This window comes from Mirounga leonina, unplaced genomic scaffold (genome assembly GCF_011800145.1).
Source record: "Mirounga leonina isolate KUSES-001 unplaced genomic scaffold, KU_Mleo_1.0 Mir_151, whole genome shotgun sequence".
NCBI classification, from domain to species: domain Eukaryota; kingdom Metazoa; phylum Chordata; class Mammalia; order Carnivora; family Phocidae; genus Mirounga; species Mirounga leonina.
Genome location: NW_023270377.1, coordinates 53,685,253 through 53,704,861, shown reverse-complemented (window position 1 = coordinate 53,704,861; position 19,609 = coordinate 53,685,253). Strand labels below are relative to the sequence as shown.

The following is a 19,609-nucleotide window of genomic DNA, read 5'->3' as shown; positions in this document are numbered from 1 at the left end:
GCTATTGTTTTATAAATATGCTTCATTCACTTAATATTTTGTGGGTGACTTCCTCTGATTAAATGTTCCATTTTATAATGTACTATAATTTATTTATCCAAACACTTAGTTAGGTGTTTGGATTGATAAGCTTACACTACTATAAATAACACCACCACGAATATTCATATACACAAATCTTTGCACATACTCATAAAAATTTCCTTAGAATGATCTGGAATTGCTAAATCAGAAGTTAGGACTATTTTTAAGGCAGAACCTGTGTATTGACCAACTGCCTTACATCAGTGATTTCCAAAAGGTGGGGAGGAGGATTTTGCCCCCAGAGGCCATTTGACAGTGTCTAGAGACATTACTGTCACAACCGAGCAAGCATCTGGCAGGTAGGGCCAGGGATTCGAAGATGTCCAAAATGCCAATAGTGCCAATGTTGAGACGCTCTAAGCTACACAATGGGATCATGAGGGTGTGTCACTCTTAAGACAAAACAAAGGCTACAACAGGGCTCTTCCATTCGTTCAAACATGATCCAGCAAGGATCTACTTACTATAGCCAGATACTGTAGTAAGTGCTAAGTTAGCATTCAAGGAGGAGGGTCAGATCAACAGTCAAGAGTAAAGAGAGGAGGTGGTTTGGAAGTAAACTGTACCTTCCTTTGCTAGAGAGAAAGCACATCAGTTTCATTTTATAGCTTCATATCTTTCCATATCATTTTCATCAAGTGATTTCCATATACTTTCGCATTAAATTATACAGTCTCACAAAGTTGCCACATGAAATGATTAATTTTGGTACATCGCTACATACATAAATTCTTGATCCTTCCAGGTTATCTCTAAGAATAAAATCGGTTGCTTCTTCAACAGACACTCAAGGTCTTAGGTATAAAACATCCCTATGATGACAGTGGTTCCTCTTTCCCCTGCTGACCTTTTTGTTCTTTAATTTAACCTAGCAGATCATCTCGATTTGGTTAATTCAGAGGTGGAATAATGTTTTCCTGCTCTTTCTATTTTAAATTAGTACGCACTCCCTGAGTGCCAGTTCCTTTCTGGCTATTCAATGGGACTCACAGCAAGCATGGAAAACATAAAGGGACCAAATCAGAAGCTGCTTCTCTGTTTCCTCATTTAAGAAACGGATGGCGGGGCACCTGGGTGGCTCAGTTGTTAAGCATCTGCCTTTGGCTCAGGTCATGATCCCGGGGTCCTGGGATGGGGCCCCACATCCAGCTCCCTGCACAGCAGGAAGTCCTTCTCCTTCTCCCTCTCCCTCTCCCTCTGCTTGTGTTCCCTCTCTGTCTGTGTCTCTCTCTGTCAAGTAAATAAATAAAATCTTAAAAAAAAAAAAAAGAAATGGATGGCAAAGAGAGAGGGGAAAGAATGCCTTGGATCCCAGCTGTGTTATAGCCTCCTCTCCAGAGATCTGTGCTCCTCAGCCTGCTTGGTCAACGCTTGGCACATTCACTGTCACCGGCTCCTCTCCTCCTCGCTTCTCTGCATATTAATCTCTGGATTATATAAAAAGGGGATGCCATGGCTGTCCTGGGCCTTCAAAGCCAGTGCTCAAAGAAGAGGAAGTAAGGGAAGAATCTGACCCCGCTCTCACCTGAAGACAGAAAAAGGAACCAGCCTTAACAGATGCGAAGCATATACCCTATCACATAGTCATTCTCTAGAAGCAAAAAGAAGCTAAGGGGAAATGCAGATGTTCCATAAAGGTGGCCATTAGAGATGGGATTATAGCTTCACATTTCCAGAGGACTTTATACAGAAAAACCTAGACTGGTTTTCTTAGCAACCCTGAGATAATCTTTCCCACAATTTCCCAAGCCTACATTTCTTAATTCCATTACAGATGTTATTAAAATTTTAAATATGTAATCATGCACATTAAGTTGCCAAATCCCCATAAAAACTATTAGGTTATTAAACTGCATACAGCCATTTAAATGAAAAAGGAGTAACATCTAATTTCTTTAAATTGAAAAAAGTAAAGGTTAGGACATTCTGACAATCTGATAAATATAGGTAGCATAAGTACAAGGATAGTGCATAGCATAAAATTAACAACATATTTTTCTAAACAGAAAAACATAAAATAAAGAAAATCTATCTTTTATTTGGTGTATAGTCAACACATTTAAAATAAAATTGCATCACAGATTCCACCTAGCCTAATAAATTATTAGAGCTTGATTATAAGCACCATGATTTAGTATTCATTTACCCTTTAATGTCAGCTGCTACAATTTATTTAGTTTACAAGTACTAGATCCAAATATTGTCATTTAAAAAAATCTTTAGGATTTCAAGAATAAAAGTACAAATGGTCAATCTGGAGACAATATGGGGGAACTTACAGCACAGAAACACAATGCATACTTTTGGGATTACATGTTATACTAGAAAAATAGGCATATTCATCAGTTGTAAAAAAAAAATTAACTATGCTTGTTACTTGTTAAATGCACGATATGTATTATGGCCAGTAGATCCTGACAGTCTAAAATTCATTTAAAGGATTTGGTTACTTTACATTTTAAAGCAATCATTATCTATGTATAAGGCATCATGTATGTATGGTACTATCCTGCAATGTGACTGAAATTTGTTTTAATCCAGTATGGTAAGACACACTGACATGGAAATGATTGTCTTGAAGGAGGCAGGTTATACTCACAGATCCCTAAACACAGGAGGCAGGGCACACCATGCAGGGCCCTATGGGGAAGAACCAGAGTCAGTTGGGAGGCAGAAAGGGAGAGGGCAGAACATGGCCCAGAGCCTTTACTGGGGTTACCATGGGAAGAAGTTGCAGAGGCAGGGTAGGGTCCCTGGGTCAACTTAGTATTGGATAGTTTGAAGAATTTCAGCAGGCTCTGGACTCTAGGGGTGGTCCCTAGTTGTCTAGGACCCTGGGGTGACATAAGCAAAGGGATTCTGGCTTGGTGTGTGAGAGTTTGATAAAGGAGGTTGTTGGGGATGTGGGCTCTTTGGGGTGGTTGGTTAGTATATCACAGGCGCACTTGCAGGGGAGTCCTTTGCTATCTCTAGGAATTAGCTACCCCTAAGAGGGGCAGTCTTTGTAGGATCAGGGCCACCAAAACCAGAACATCAAGAATACGGAAAATAAGAAAATATGGTCAATACAGGTACTACCATATTTTAAATCAAAGTTTTCCTTTCATGCACAAGGACCTTTCCGGGCCAGGCCCTGTGAATAAACCCTGTTGGACTGTACATTTAAAAATATGAATAAAGTCTTACATTTCTTACTTTACCCTTTTGAATATTCTTTCTCGTTACCTCATTAGAATCTAATACTGGTTTTAATAGATAGATCCTTACAAAATACTATGGGATAGACATGTCTGGACATATTATTCCTTTACTATAGCTGAAAACAATAAGGCAGAACTGGGAATAGAACTCAAGACTTCTATCTCCAAGTCTAGAGCATGTTCTATTACATGCTGATGGCTTTTACAGTTTAACAAGATGATTAGTAATTGACAAATTCATTTCTCAAATAAATGGGCTTAATCAGGTTGTTTAGGGAAAAAATTCCATTAACTAGACCAAAGTCATCTCATTCCTATTAGGTGTGTTTGGTCTTGGCTGCCTCCTATGGAGTTTCTTCTGGGAAATAGCATATTGGGAATAAACAAAATTACTCGGACAGAACAAGACAGCCAAATACCAATATGGCATTTCCGAACTCATTTTCAACAGATTTCAATCACTATTTTCTATATACTGATGAAATTCAGTATTCACATCAAAGATGGATATTCCCACCTGACTTGGTCTCTACACACACTCACATTCCTGGTGAGTAAACTAAGAAATATCCTGATGACTCTGGATAGTCCCCATTTGGCTCTCCAGATGCTCTTACCACGTTTTACTACTCTGTTCTGTGCCAGAAGACTGACTCCTATGAATCGTTGTGCCAGGGAGGACTCCCTTTGCCCTCTTGGTTTCAACCAAGCCTGGGTTAAACCACTGAGTGACACTGACAGGGGAAGAGGGTGTGAGGAGGATAACATTTCGTGGCCCCCTCTCCTCCAGGTCCTGTTCGTCTGTGACTGCATTCCTCTCCCTCAGGCCACAGTTCTGGCTGGGTGGCCCCTCTCCCACAGCTGGAACTCTCTCTCAGGGTTCCGGTAGTTGCACCCTCCTCTTCAGAAGTAGGGATGGTGGTTCATTTCTATATAACAAGGGTAGTTGTATGGTTTACCATTAGATACTTTGTTATTTCAGTTGGGAGGAGGGATGGAGGGGTGGTGTAGCAACCAGCCCAGTTTATTGATGCTAACTATAGGGAATAGAAGGGGAAGAGATAGCTCTCACTTGGACATGCCCCATGGACATCTAATAACCACATCTTGGAATGAGTAGTTTGTAAATGCAACCATCTCAAAAGTTGAATTTTTTTACACCTTTTAAGAGTATGTGAAGCGTAAGAAATGTAATCAATAAACTTGAAAGTGCAATGTTCCTGAAAAATAAATAATTACCAGGTTGGTCAATATAATCTCTCATGTCTGAAAGGACTTTCAGGGGAAAATTCTAACATCTGTAAGACCTTATCCTGGAAGGAGTGTTTTACCTTCAAGAAGTTGTATTGCATGAATAGGGGTAATCATGAGAAAACTAGACAATTCAGTTAGCCAGAACAGTCATGCCCCAAGTTATGCTTTGGCCAAGAAGTTGGAAGTGAGCTGTTGCTAGTTTAGTATTTGGCTAGTGGCAGTCTATTTTCTCCATATTTCCACATGGAATAAAGTAAAATTAAAATAAATAAATAAATATAAGTGAAGGGGGTGGGGAGACAGGGGCCCAGCAGTTACTATGAAGATTTGATTAATGCAGACAAGCAATTCAGATAATTGACCAGTTATCTGGGCTTCATAAGCCCTATTTAAAAAAAAAAATCTACAAAATCAGGTCTAAAAAGTAAAAGACGTGCTCAGGGGATGAATTTCCTGGTTTAGCTATGTATATGGCCTGTACAGGCTGAACTTTGTGCTTAGAGGTAGTTGAACTGACCACATAAAGGGTATATCAGTGTAATTACTCAGTTGAATAGATTTGCATGAATCCATATATGACCTACTGCAGAATGTGAAATGAAGAAGTCATGATCTTGATCTTGAGGAATTCATGGTCAAGAGGTCATGTAGTATCCAAATAGTTATAATACTATGAAAATAGAAAGAAGCACATTAAAGCATTTCAGAATATCAAAGAGGGAGAAATCCTGTCTAGTTGGAGTGGGATGGGGCAGGGATTAGCAAGGGCTTCATGAAGTGGGGCTTTGAGGGTTGAGAGGATTTAAACTGGCAGAGAAAAAGAGAAGGCAAAGGGACAGTTATCAGTGTGCATATAATAGTTCGTGGTCAGTAGAGGCCACACTGGGGATGGTAGGCATGAAGGCTCTGCAGTCCAAAGATCTCCTTTTGAATCCCAGCTCTCTCACCACCTGAGTGGCTTTGAGCAAATGATTCAACCCTTTTAAGCCTCAGTTTCTCCTTCTGAAGATGAGGGTGGTAATAGCTACCTCTGGGAACTGTTGAGAAGATTAAAAGAGACAATGCTTGCTAATGAGCTAATGCCTGGCTCATAATTAGTGCTCCATAAATAGAGTTATTGTTAATCCACAGTGGAGCTTCAGTTTCCCATCTATCATCATGCTTAAATTTTTAAAAAATTGACACCCTTAAAAAGCTCTCAAAAGTTCCTCATTTTTTCATTTAGATAAAAAAGATTCCTTGTACTAAATTTGCAGTAGCCTAAAGCTATATTTTATGATAGGAAACAGAATTTATCATTAATGTATAAAACCACTGTTCAACAGTCAATGAAACCAACCAATTAATAAGAAACCATTAGAATTATAGAAGATACACATTTTTTTTAATACCAGGAAGGCTTCTTTACTATTTTAATCCCCAAAATAAATAAAAATAAATTTAGCCTGAATGCCTGTAAATGGCCAGGAACCAACATTTCTCCCAAAATATTAGAAACCCAACCCACTCTCTTATGACTAAACAGCTTCCTTTATGATTCAAATTACACTTTCCAAAAGAATGTGGTTATATTGCAAAACACCACCCTTAAAATAAGTAACTAAAGTAGCAAGTAGTGGACGTCAAGGATCTTGTTGACTTTCCGGTAAAACGACTCAAAGCTATTTCAGAGGACAGCTTCAAATGACTTTTCAACACTATATTAAACATGAAACACTAACTTCCAAATTAAGCCAACCTTGTAAATAAACAGGTGACCCAAACCTCAGGAACCAAAATAAATTGGTCAGATTAGTAAACATTTAGCTTATGGGTTGGGAAAAAATTAAGTTAACCTTAAATTACCTCCCCATGATTCTGTAGGAACTGTACTTCTCTGTAATCTATCCTCATGTACAAAGCAGCAAATGCAATTTGTCACTGTGTTTATCATGATCATGTGTCTGTCAGGAAGAGGGGCTGAAACAGCAAATGTTTCCTGCTTCAAGCACAAGATCAATTCTGGTTCTGGGCTAGTGAACATGTTTGTGGGCTTAGGGGAATTTCTAAAACACTATGTGCAAGGCTGAAATAAGAATTCATGTAACTCCTTTTAATACCAGTCTTGGGGTGGGATCAACATCTGCCTTTTAAGCAAATCTCAGCAACTCAATCACAGGACACATGTCTGTCAGCAGTGGCTCATCAGGGAATGAAGTGTACTCCTCACTGAATTTTCTAGATATATGAAATTAATCCCTTCTGAAGCCAAACACATTTAAATGTAGTTATTTCAATGGAGGTTATTCTAAAATGAAATTCAATGAAAGTGAATTATAAAATATCATTATTCATATTCTTACTTAATACATATAATAAATATGTCAGTATAGTAGAATGCATTCTTAAATATGACTTTGTGTATAATTTTTGTTTGTTTTCCATCTCTTCTCATCAAGGATAAGCAATCAGCTCTGCTCCTTTCTTATATTAGGAGAAGGCAAAGCAAGATTTGAATGAGAAAATACGGAGAAAGAGTAATCCCGGCAGAAAGGATGAAAAGCACAGAAATAGAAGAGCACAGTCCAGGCATTGAAAATGGCACATAATGTAATTAGAATGGAGCTGAGGCCATGTGAAAGGAAGCAGTAGACACTAGCCGAAATAAAACTGAACTCCACCTAACACTCAAAATGACTCAGACCCGGGGCACCTGGGTGACTGACTCAGTTGGTTAGGCTCCTGCCTTCGGCTCGGGTCATGATCCTGGAGTCCCAGGATCGAGTCCCGCATCGCGCTCTCTGCTCAGCAGGGAGCCTACTTCTCCCTTGGACCCTCCCCCCTCTCATATACTCTCTCTCTCTCATTCTTGCTCTCTCAAATAAATAAATAAATAAATAAATAAATAAATAAATAAAAATGACTCAGACTCAGGCCAGTTTCATGGACACGTGACTGGTGCCGTTGCCTAGGGGCCCCCTGCCTGAGGTTTAATGCTATGCTGTAGGAAACACTTAATAATTTTATCTTTGAATTTGTGCTAAGTGAAGTCCAATGGAACAGGGGCATATGACCCCAAATCTTGAAGCCTTAGCTCACACTCAGTCTTCATTCCCACTGCCTGCCCAGGACCAGTTCTTGGTCGTTTATCCATCATGCTCTATTGTGTCCCAGGCCTCCCACCTCATCACCCTTCCCTTGTGACCAGGGGCTACAACCATGTCATCCTGGTTGAGTGAGAGGCTGCACTCCACATCTGCTATTGCCCTCTGCTCCTGGTTGGGATCTGGGTGGGAGTGTGGGGAGGGTCAGGTGCATGCCCCATGCCATCACAGAGAAGAGCAAGGCTGTGGTCATCCTCACCCAGAGCTGGCAGCATTATGATCAATTAGGCAGGGAACTCAATGAGGGTCCCTTACCTACCCCCAATCCAGGCACAGAGTTTCTCAGCATGGAGGTTGAAATCACTAGGGTGTTGCATGTCTGCTGTGGGTTGAGGCAGCATACTCTTGGGAAGAGAAGATTAACTTCACCTCCAACCAGGCTCCTGCTTTACCATTTTGCACTACACTCCACAAATTACATAACTGCCTCTACTTAGAATCTTTACTTGCCCAGCTTTGTTTCCTGTTATTGATAACAGCAGCACCCTTCTCCATATCACCCAGGGCATTATCTTCCCTTCCTCTTAGCCCAACTCCACACCTGCAGAACATCTTCCATCTGTCCCCTGCTGCCCATTTGCACTGTCCCTGTTTAATTCAGTTGTTCATCATGGCTCCACTAGATCGTCATAATAGACTGTTAATTATTGCCACAGCTTTGAGCCTCCCCCTGTTCAATCCATTCAGCCACTGCCACCAGGTTACCCAAAACACCACCCTGATCCTACTAAAATGTTTTTAAGGGCTCCCTGTAACTGTTAGTCCCCGACTGTTAGTAAAATTCAAGTTCTTTAGTCAGGCATTCAAGGTTCTTTCTTCTTTTGCCCTCATCTTACTTTTGCATATTCGTTCTATAGCATGGGCAATACTCTGGCCAAATGAAACCATTCACTGTGCCCTATACACATTTTGTGCTTGCTCATTATTGTGTCTCTGCTGAAGCCATTTTACTACACCTGGATCATGACCCCCAAACCCACAACTGTCTCCAATGGTGAAATCTAACCCTTTTTTCAGCTTGAATGGCACCTACTCCATGAAGTCTTCCATCATGAGGCCAGTCACAATGGGACTCCATTCTCCTCTGAGACTAATCATTTAGTCTGCAACATTTATTAAGTACAGCGCTTAGTATTTACTTGTTTGTGTATAGTATATGCCCCTCAAATATAAGTGTTTGGAGGGCAAAAAAGCATGTCCTCTCACCTTTGTATACCCACAGTCCCCCTACCCAGGCCTTAGGTAAAATGGGTGCTCAGTGTATTTTTTTTGGAACTAATGAATAAATGAAACTGTACTGTAAACAGATCAGTTTTCTGAAACCCTGGCACACCTGTAACCCTTCTGCGTCATCCCCTTTCCTCCTCCCAGTTCACCTAACAAAACATCCTGGCTGCTTTTCAGACCCAAAGCCCATCAAACACCTGTATCATCATTATCAACACTAACGAAAATATCATCTCATACTTTTTATTAATGTTTAAAGTGCTATATTCTGAATGCTCAGAATAATCTCAAAGAGAACACCTGTTACTTGAGTGCTCTTATTTTCAACCTCTTGAGGGCAATTTTTTCATTACTATATTAAAGTGGGCTGTTTAATAACTTATAACTGTCAGGGGAAAAAAAGATAAATGGCAGTCACTATGATCCATACTGGCTACGTAAAATGAATTTTTTTCCACTTGCAATTCTTTTTCTTCTAATTTCAAGTCTGTTTTTTAGACAAATTGAAGAAAGTAATGAAAAGTAATGAAATAAACTAAGGGGTTTTTTTGCTGTCAGAACTTGTATTCAACTTTAGTATTTCATTAAACAGTCTACTCTTGACTCCAGAATGTCTTGCTTATTATCATAATTCCATAAGTATCTTTAATGCTTTTCTCTCACCCATATCCTAAACCCAAGAAGATCATCAGCCTAATTTTTAAATGATTAAATTTTGAAATGTTGTATCATAAAAATTTCACCTCCCGAAGAAGAAAAAGAATGCTAGTTGAATCTGAGCAAAAAACATCTTAAAAACATAGTAGGTAATGAAAATCAAAGAAGATGGTTATATTTTTACAAAGAAACTTCAGAATGTTTACAGAGGATCAGAATTACAACAACACTGTGATAAAAGATCATACATTTGAAAGGTTGTCGGTTTTCATTAAGAGAAATCTATAAGAGTCAGAAATGGGAAGGATGGGGGGAAATGCTAGAATTTAGGAAGGATGCAGCATTAATACAACTCCATAAAAAATTATATTGCATGGGTTTCTAAAAGGAACAAAGCATAAAACTTTTGATAGGAAAAGATAGGGTCAAGTGTTATCAATCACATTTAGAGGAATCTGAAGTAGAGAGTTGAAGGGTAGATATTTCTATCTTCCTTGAATGTAAAGATGGTTCTAAAATACTTATTTAATGGTGGAACATGGCTCAGGGAAAGAGTAGGTTGGTCAAAATGTGCTGAGTCCACATCTCTCAGTCCCTGATCAAGAGAAAAACAATTGAAAATGAGATAAAGAAAAAGAATTCTAGCAGACTAGTATCATCATTATCATCATAAATTGTTACCATTTCCTGAGCAATTGCAATGTGGCAGGTACTGTTTTAGGGGCTATAATGCGATACTCATTTTATTTTCCAAACAATTATTTTATCTTTGCCACATAGATGTTATTATTCCCATGTTGCAGAGAGGAGATTGAGACTTAGAGATAAAGAAATTCTCCCAAGGTCACACTAATGGAGACTACATATTATGGTACACCATAATAAAGAAAAAAAAGCATTTTTTTTGAAGAAGAGTAGCATTAAAAAATGAAGAAAAACACACCACGTTAAAAATATAGAAATATATAGTAGAAGCAGTGGTGAAAGGAAAGAGAAACTTTCTGAGAAACTTTTCTTCATTTCAGGTCGAAATGAAGACAAGGCATGACGCAGACAGATCTCAAATTCTCAGCCAATATCACACCCTCCCCCTACCTGCCTTTTGCTGGTCCTCCCAACAACCTGTCTTCTCTATAGCCATCGCTGCCACCCTGGGGACTCTCCTTTCCCACTGTCAGCTTCCAGATATCAAAGGCAACTTTGCTTTCATTCTGTCTTCAGAGTATGAGTAGGGCCCAGAAGAAATATCAGCTGCTACAAACCCGATTGTCTGTAACTCTGATAACACCTCTAGCCATGATTCCAGGCAGCAGGAAGGCAAGTCAACTGCTGAGGAAGCTGGGAATTCTGCTCTGGAAGAAAAGGTGGTTATGGGGACAATATTAAATACAAGCTGGGAGTTGAAGGAGGAGAGCAAGAAATAAAGGCTCATAGAAATAGGAGAAAATCAGCTGAGGAAGAACAAGAAAAAGTAAGGCAATGAAGAGAATAGAATGCAATTCTGGGTTCTAACAAGTGCCATCCAACTAGGAAGAGGTTTTTTGGTTTTTTTTTTTTTTGTTTTTTCTTTTTTTTTTTTTTAGCCCAAACACACAATACAAATGTGGAAGGAATAGGAAGGAAAATACTTTGTGATTGTTCAACTTCTTAAAGAATCTTCAACATTCCAATTATTAAATGTTTCCTTTCTTCCTATTTTCCAAGATCACAGAGAAAGAGACACTTGTGAAAGTTCATTCATTGGTTGCTTGACCTAAAACTATCAGTCTTCAAGGAGGGTATAATGAATAAGGCACCTAATCAATAACAAAAGGTTAATGAAGAGGGTATTTTGACAGGCATCCCTGACTACGAAAGTGTTATACTGACAGACACCTCGCAAAAATGTGAAACTTGGTTTTAGTCCAAGCCAGTCAATTTTCTATGTAAAATTGTCAACTTTCAGATGAAATGGAGAAAATTTTGCCCTCAGTCTTCTTCCCACCACTTTTGCTATTCTAATCAACAGCTACCAAACTCTAGAGAAACAGGTAGCTCTATTAGACACTGGAAGAAGTGCTCATCAAATGACCACAAAACTTTCAATTCTTATGAACTCTGAAGAAGTCTCATAGAAAGCACATCCAATTTCATCATGTTCAGTGAATAGATACTAAAGAAATTAGAATCGACTGGCTTTCGGATCTGGCATTTAATATCAAGTTCAAATTGCCGTGAAAATGAAAGGCTTAGAAATAGCAGAAAACAGCATGTTGGGTTTCTTTTTCCACTTGAAACTAGCAGGTTTACCCTGCTGATCGCCTCTGGAGTTGCTAAGAAAATTACCAATATCTGTTTGTTTCACAAACTAAAAACCTACATGCTCAGTCCTGTCAAAAGGTGACAGCAGAAAATGCTATATTCAAACCTCAAGATAAATAATCCCTCTATTTGTCCAACCTTTCTAAACTCAGTAACAGAAACAATTAAAAAGGCCCACTCTTCCTCTGATTTTCCTCCTCTGTCCTTCTTCCCTACCTTGAAATGCATGCAACTTTAAGCTAACGGATGTGAAAGTAGTTTGGTACTTTGTTTCCCGTCCAACTCTGAAAGAATGAAATTTATTACAGTCCCAAAAGACATCAGAGACACCAACATCCCATTTTCTTCAGACTAACACTAGTATTCTGGAGCAGACTTTTTTTTTTCAAGCACCTCACAAATGCATTCTAAAACCATATAGTGATATTCTTAAAGATAAGGAATCTTGACAGAGAACCATGTGATATTAATGAGTGCAAAATGTAGTCCTTGTGATATGTGAACTGTTCACAAACCACTGTGTGTTCGGAGAAGACCATTACATCAAAGATGGTGTAGTAACATTCTAACTGGTCTAAACTCAGAGGGAATTTAAGTAGCAAGATTAGTATTGTAAAGAATCTAAATTAATGTGTTCCTGGATGCCAAAGGGTAACAGAAGGCTTAGCTTCCAAGCCAGTGGGGCTCTGGAAGGGGGACAATGCAAAGTCCTACCTGGTAGGCATCAGGAATGTTGACCGTTTCTCCATGCTCCCCGACATAGCCAATGATGCCTTTGCCCCAGGGGACCTGCACCTCGTTTGAGTTCTCTGTGCTGCTGCAGGGCAGCAGTGGGGTTCCTGCATGCACATCAAAGAATTTGGAGACCAAGCTCTTCTTGCCAGCAGCTGCCCCCTCCACCAGGAAGAGAGAGCAGCGGTCAGCGTCCACCATGAGGCAGACAAAGATGAGTATCTTGTAGCTCAGGCTCGTAAGGTCAAGGTCATTGGAGATATCCTTGACCAGTTCCAGGAAGAACTGACGCTCATTATGCTTTTTGAGGTGGCACTTGTAGTCCATGGCCGTAGGGGGGTACTGAGGCAGATTCACCCTCGATTCCAGCAGGGCACTGAGAATGTGGGCCGTGGTGGGGGGCAGGGAGCTGGCCTTCCGGAGAAGTGCCCTCCGCCGCACACTGCTCAGGGGCTCCTGGGCCCGGGAGGTCACCTGTTCATCGTAGGTCCTGTTCACGTGGATGGCCTTGGAGCGAGCAAAACTCTTCCTGAGCTCTTTCTGAGAAGCTCTCCGCTGCAGGCTCCCATCGCCCCGGCTGCCACTGGCCCAGCTGGGACTCAGGGGAACCCCGCCACAGTCCGCGCCACCCGGAGCGGGGTGGCTGTTGGCCGAGCTATTTGGTCCAGTGCCACCGGCAACACTGCCGCTGCCTCTGCCACCACTGTGAGCCGAGCTGCCGGTGCCGGCCACTGCGGGCCTTGGGCCTACCGCCCCCTGACTCCCACCGTGCCTCTGCAGCCACTTCTCCACCATCTCCTGCTTCCCCTTCCGCATCAAGTAATCTTCAAACAACTCTGGGTGTCTGTCCAGGAAAGTTTCCACCTCCCCAAAGTCCAGGCGGGAGGCTGTCATGGTCCCAGACACAGCTTTCACGGCCACTCTACACTCGGACCAAACGTTTACCTACCCCAGCCCTCTAGCTGGTCCTGCACATGGCTACACCCACCAGTCTTCCCAGCTCCGTGCGAGCTCCGACTGAGCAGAGGAATCTCAGCTGGGAGGGTCCCCTTCCTTCGGGCTCGGAGAGTGGCTGGCAAGAACCCCACCCCCTCGTCCTGCTACTCCTGCTCCGCACAGGTGCCCCCACTGAGCTGCTGCCGTGGCCACAGTTCCAGTCTGGAAAGCCGGAGCTATCGCTGTTCTGGCTCCGGCTGCTGCCGCCGCCCGCTGCCGCTGTACCCGGCTGAGTGGACCACAGCGAAAGGGAGGTAGGGCAGGACACGCCCCTGAGTGAGGCACGGAGCCCGCGGCGGCGGGGCGGGGCGGGGGGGGGGGGGGAGTGTTTGGAGGGAGGCTCGGGCGCCGGACCAGCCGGAGTCCACCGCCCAGGATGCCCGGCGGTTCCTGGAAGAGACTTTGAACCGCCGGAATCGGCGCCTGGGAACGCGGCCGACTCCTGATTGGAACACGATTAAAGGGGGAAACGCACCTTGTTCCTTTCCCCTCCTCCCATCGTTACTTCCCCAGCCCTCCCAATTCCCCGTCCCTTAATCCTCCAGCGTTTCCAGGAGGTCCCGGGGGAGCCCAGTGGGAATCCAAGTACTAGGAAGTGTTGGTGTTTTGCAGGCATCAGACCCAGAAGCTGACTCCGAGGAAATGAGGATGCTCAGAGAAAGGGAGGATTATTTTTCTGGGATGTGACTGTGGATTGTTGGTTCCTAAGATTCCTGGGACTGCCCGCTAACACTGCCCAGCTCCTGTGGGCTTTCAGTAAATATTAATGGAACTGGATTTCCCCGAAATTAGCAAATGAAGTTACCCATTAGCTTATGACTTTAACCAAATTCATGGACCTGGGAGAGTGGGAAAAGGTGGTACATGGAGGGAGGGTATAAAACACAGTTCCTTGGATTAGGGTGACCTTACCTAGCAGGGGCGTATAGCAAGGCGGACTTAAGGGCAGTCCTGCATAATGTTATGGGTGGTTTCTCTTCTTTTCATGGATGACTGACCATCTCTTCCTTCTTTCCCCACTCAGTCTGGCAAGGCCACCAATGCTTCCCTTCCTACCAACATCCTAGGTCTTTGTGGGTAAGGATTTCTCCTCTGTGGGAAGCTTTTCTTTCTCCAGACCTAGGGATGCTCCAGATCTGGCTTGTCTCAGCTAGTTAGACAGAGAATAACATCAAGTTTCCCTTGGGCCTTTTCCAAACCTAGTGGTTAAATGTAGGTGATTTTCCAGGAAAGAACAGCAGGCTGATAACACTTTCTTGATGCTCAAGGGTCTCCTCTTTGGTGAGAAACAAAAGCAGACTGGGAACTATCTAGTTCCCTGGGACAGCAGGACAATCTAGACATGTTCTTACAGAATGACAGCAATGAGGGTAATAGAAAAGAGCTAGAGAGGAAGCAAGCAATGACTTTACAGTGCTTCCATGTGGCAGGCACACACAGATGACCTAACACAGTAAGTAAAGATTACTGCCGGAAGATGTCCTCAGAGCTAAGCAGACAAGGTGTATCAAGTACTTGCTATGTATTGATCATTTTATTTATTTTTTTTAAGTAGGCTCCACACCCATCATGAGGCTTGAACTCACAACCCTGAGATCAGCATGCTCTACCTACTGACCTAGCCAGGCGCCCAACACTGATCACTTTATGTTTTTTTTTTTTAAAGATTTTATTTATTTATTTGAGAGAGAGAGCAAGAGAGAGCATGCGCCTGAGGCAGGGAGGAAGGAGGGGCAGAGGGAGAGGGAGAGAATCTCAAGCAGACTCTGTACTGAGCGCTGAGCCAGATGCAGGGCTGGATCTCATGACCCTGAGATCATGACCTGAGATGAAATCGAGAGTTGGACGCTTAACCAACTAAGCCACCCAGGCACCCCAGCAGTAATCACTTTAAATTAAGAGATTAGTTTATCCTCGCAACAGACTTAGGAGGTGAGGAGTCTTCTCGTACTTTCAAGATGGAGAAATTCTGAGAAGTTGAGTAACATACCCAAGGTGCACAGTCAGTGGGTGGCAGAGCTTGGGTGCAGATCCATTTAGTTTGGCTCCAGAGTGAGGCATGCTCTTAGCCACATCACTGGACTGTCTTCCACCTGTGTCAGCTGAGTCCTATGGGTGCCAGGATTTAGGCTAGTAATAGAGATGCAGGGGCTGGAGCAGAATATTCTCTAAACACCCCTCTAACAGCACCAGGAGTTGGCACACAGGAGAAAGAAGGCTCTTATTCAAAAATTCCAAATTTCCCAGCTTAGTTAGCATGATTAAGAACGTGGCCTTAGCACTGAAAATGCAACTGTGAACAAAACAAAGGCTCTGCCTTCACAGAGAAGGTGGGGAGACAGCCAATACACAAAGAAGAAAATAAATACACAGAATAAGAGAACATTGTGATAGTGCTGTGAAGAAAAACAAAACTTGGCAAGGGATTAGATAAAGGGATGAGGTAGTGGAAAGGCTCTTTTGGGCAGGGGACACCTGAGCAGAGATCTGATGGAAATGAGGGAATGAGTTATGTTGATATCTGGGAAAAAGAATGTACCAGGCAGAGGAAGCAAGTGCCAGAGTTGAGGTATGCAATGTATTTGGAGTATTTAAGAAACAGGAAGAAGACCACCTAGCAGACAGTGAATCAAGCACAGAATATTGGTAGTCTGGAGATGTAGGCTGCTAAGGAAATCGTGGTGATCAAGAATTAAATTTTAAAAAACAATCAGCACAGTGCCTGATACATAGAAAGTGCTCAATAAATGTTAGCTGTTGTATTACTTTTATGTTATCATTGTTATCATCCTAAGTGATAGTGTATGGAAACCTCACTGCATGTGATCACATCTCTAGTAACTTAAGTGGAACATCAGCAAAGATGGTCAAAGTGGTATGCTGGAACTGGCTTGCAGAGGCTCACAGAGCCCATTTTAGCATCTCTTCCCAACTCCATGTTCAGTGACATTATGTAGCTTGCAGTCATCCATGATGGGAGTATTTATATGATAGAAGTCAACAAATGCTACAAATCAGTTTTTTTTTTTTCCAGATTGCAAGTTGTTAAACATTTACCAACATTCAGTGAAAACAATTCAATTGTTCATCAACTGATGAATGGATAAATAAAATGTGGTATAGCCATAAAGTGGAATATTATTTGGCCATAATAGAAAGGAAGTATGTACTGATATAGGCTACAAATCGGAGGAACCTTGAAAAGTTTAAGCAAAGTGAAAGAAGTCACTCACAAAGGACCACATTTTGTATGATTTCGTTTATATGAAATGTCCACAACAGACAAATCCAAAGAGACAGAAAGTAGACTAGTGGTTGTCAGGAGATGAGAAGAGGGGAGATAGAGACGAAGCAGATGACCACTAATAGGTACAGAGTTTCTTTTTGAGTTAATGAAAATAATGTTCTAAAATTAATTGTGGTGCTGGTTACACAATTCTGTGGCTATACTAAAATCCATTGAATTGTACACTTTAAATAGATGAATTGTATGGTATGTGAATTATATCTCAATTAAGCTGTTATAAACCAACAACAACAAAAACTGTTTACCAGGACATGACTGGTTATAATGCAGCAGCAATGTTGTGCATGGAGGTAAGAAAAGCACTGAGCATCCTCAAAGAAGGGAGAGACCAGCCCTGGTCTGCTTGGAAACAGGTTTAATAGTTAGTCATTTCCTTAATCCCATCTTCCATGTATTCATTATAAAAGCAGTTGTTTAGCATTTCTCAGAGCTTTACATGTTCATGTTCCAGGCTCTTGGAGCAAAAGGAGACTAAGATAAAACCTCTGCCTTTGATTGAGGATCTCACAGTCTACAGCACCAAGAGCAGTGAGAGTAGAGAAGAATACTGGGAAGGGTGGGAAAATGAATTGAGCATTTGTGGCTTGGTTTTGAATTGGCTCCAGCTTTATTCCCTGCTTGGTTTATGAGGTCACTGAAGGAGTCAATGGTTGAGGAAGAAAGTAAGAAAGTGACAGAGAATACTCATAAGATAGTCCAGAGGGCTGTGATGGAGGGCTGCATAATAAGATGTGTGTTGATGTGGCCCCAATTGCCATTTCCTCTTCATTTTCAATTTGTAGAATGGTGTATTAGTCATGGTCCCAAGAGAAAACAGAGCACACTCAAAATAATTTCAAAAGGGTTAATTTATAAGAAGACTGATTACAAAGGTGGAATATATGTAAACCACTGGGATAATGAAGACACTTGGGACTTAAAGCAACAGAGAAATCACCACCCCCAGACCTGATGGGAGGGTCACCAGGACTCAAAAGGACAGAGACTTACATAGTAACAACTGCCTTCAGAGGAATAGTGACAGCCTGTCAAAAGACATCAACAGCTCAAGTTGACCTCAAAGGAGGAATATCAGAAATAAATACCTTGAACTCATTCTCCCTCCCTCCTATCATGACTACACCCAACTAGAAGCTAGAAGGTGTTGGAGCTTGTTGATAGAATCCATATGGGTCATCCTTCCTAGGTAGAGAGTAGCAGGGACAAAGAAGGATCTGTATAAGCTATGGAGGGACACATGAAAAGTATTTGGCCCAATATGGAATCTTGAAGACGTCCCCTTATGAAATAATGGATGCTATAGCTCCAATTTTCTGCAATTCTGCCCTCTTCTCTGTATAGTTCTGCTAATTCCACCAAAACTGTCTATGATAGATTCTACAACATTTGCAGTCAACAGAACCCTACTGTAGGACACTAACCCTGAAAAGGTATGATACTGTGATGATAAATCAATCAGCTAAAGGAAAAAGCTCTACAGACTCCCCCTCTATATACCCCTTCTCCTTTCTACCAAGACAGAAATATTGCCCATGTAGCCTCTCATTGGAGAATGGAGAAGATAAAGGGGCCTTCCCACTTGTAGTTTTCAAGAACAAGGGCTTCCTCTTTGATCCAAGTATTCATTACTTTATCACTGCCATTGTCAATTAGGATTTATTGATTGATCACTCTCCCTGTCAAAGCACCGGCTTACATATGCAGAATAACTTTTATTATTCCAAAGGGGGCCCATTACATTTTAGCACGAGATGGAACTTTAGAAATCATCTAATAATCCACTTTCATTTTGTACGCATGGAAACTGAGATCTAGAGCAGACATTGAACTCCTCCAAAGTCATCTGCTAAGCACAACCTCTGATCTGCTCCTGGTTCCATCCCTCCCCTACCAACATCCCACAACTTGAAACCAATATCTTGAAGCCCAATGAATCCTAAGCTTGTCTCCTAATTATTCCATCTCCTAAAACAGACTTTCACTATGTGAACAATAGGCATCATCAAATAGGTTGATGCAATTTTCCAAAATGAAACATTCACTTCAAAAAAATTAAAATTGGCATATTATTATTTTAGGAAATAGAGGTCCATGGGATCAAATAAAAAAAAGGGTTATTCCAATTCCAAAAAGATTAAAGATCTCTAAACTGTAAATTCCACACAGAGATATTTACATTTATCTTTATAGGAATTTAATATCAGAATTTGTTCATGGTCTATGCCAAATCCAAAACCTGAGGAGCTGTATTATTTGGGGTTTTCCAGAGAAACAGAACCAATAAAACCAAAGAGTATTATATACATATACATACATATATACATACATACATACATTTACTATGAGGGACTGGCTCACATGATTATGGAGGCTATGATATGCTGCCTGCAAACGGGAAATCCAGGAAAGCCAGTGGTATAATTCAGTCCAAGTCTAAAGGCCTAAGAACAAGGCGAGAGAGAATAATATAAGTCCCAGTCCCAGGGCAGATGATATGTGGTGTTCCAGCTCAGTGGTAAGGCAGGAAAAAAAGGCTGCCTTCCCTTTTCTCCACCTTTTGTTCTATTTAGGCCTTCAGCGGAATGAATGGATGATAATCTAATCACATTGAAGAGGGCAATCTCCTGAGTCCTCCAATTCAAATGTTAATCTCATTAGAAATACCCTCACAGACACCCCAAAACAATGTTTAATCTGGGTACCCTGTT

General features: G+C 41.5%; 1 protein-coding gene across 1 annotated transcript in view; it reads right to left on the bottom strand.

Annotated features, from left to right (window-relative positions):
* PDE11A (phosphodiesterase 11A) overlaps positions 1–13,675 on the bottom strand; it is a 388,181-nt gene extending 374,506 nt beyond the window's left edge. The window contains exon 1 of the mRNA XM_035007663.1: positions 12,581–13,675. Within this exon, the coding sequence (XP_034863554.1) occupies positions 12,581–13,492 (912 nt within the window). The 5' untranslated portion in view covers positions 13,493–13,675. The remainder of the gene's footprint in view (positions 1–12,580) is intronic.
* Positions 13,676–19,609: the final 5,934 nt, after the last annotated feature.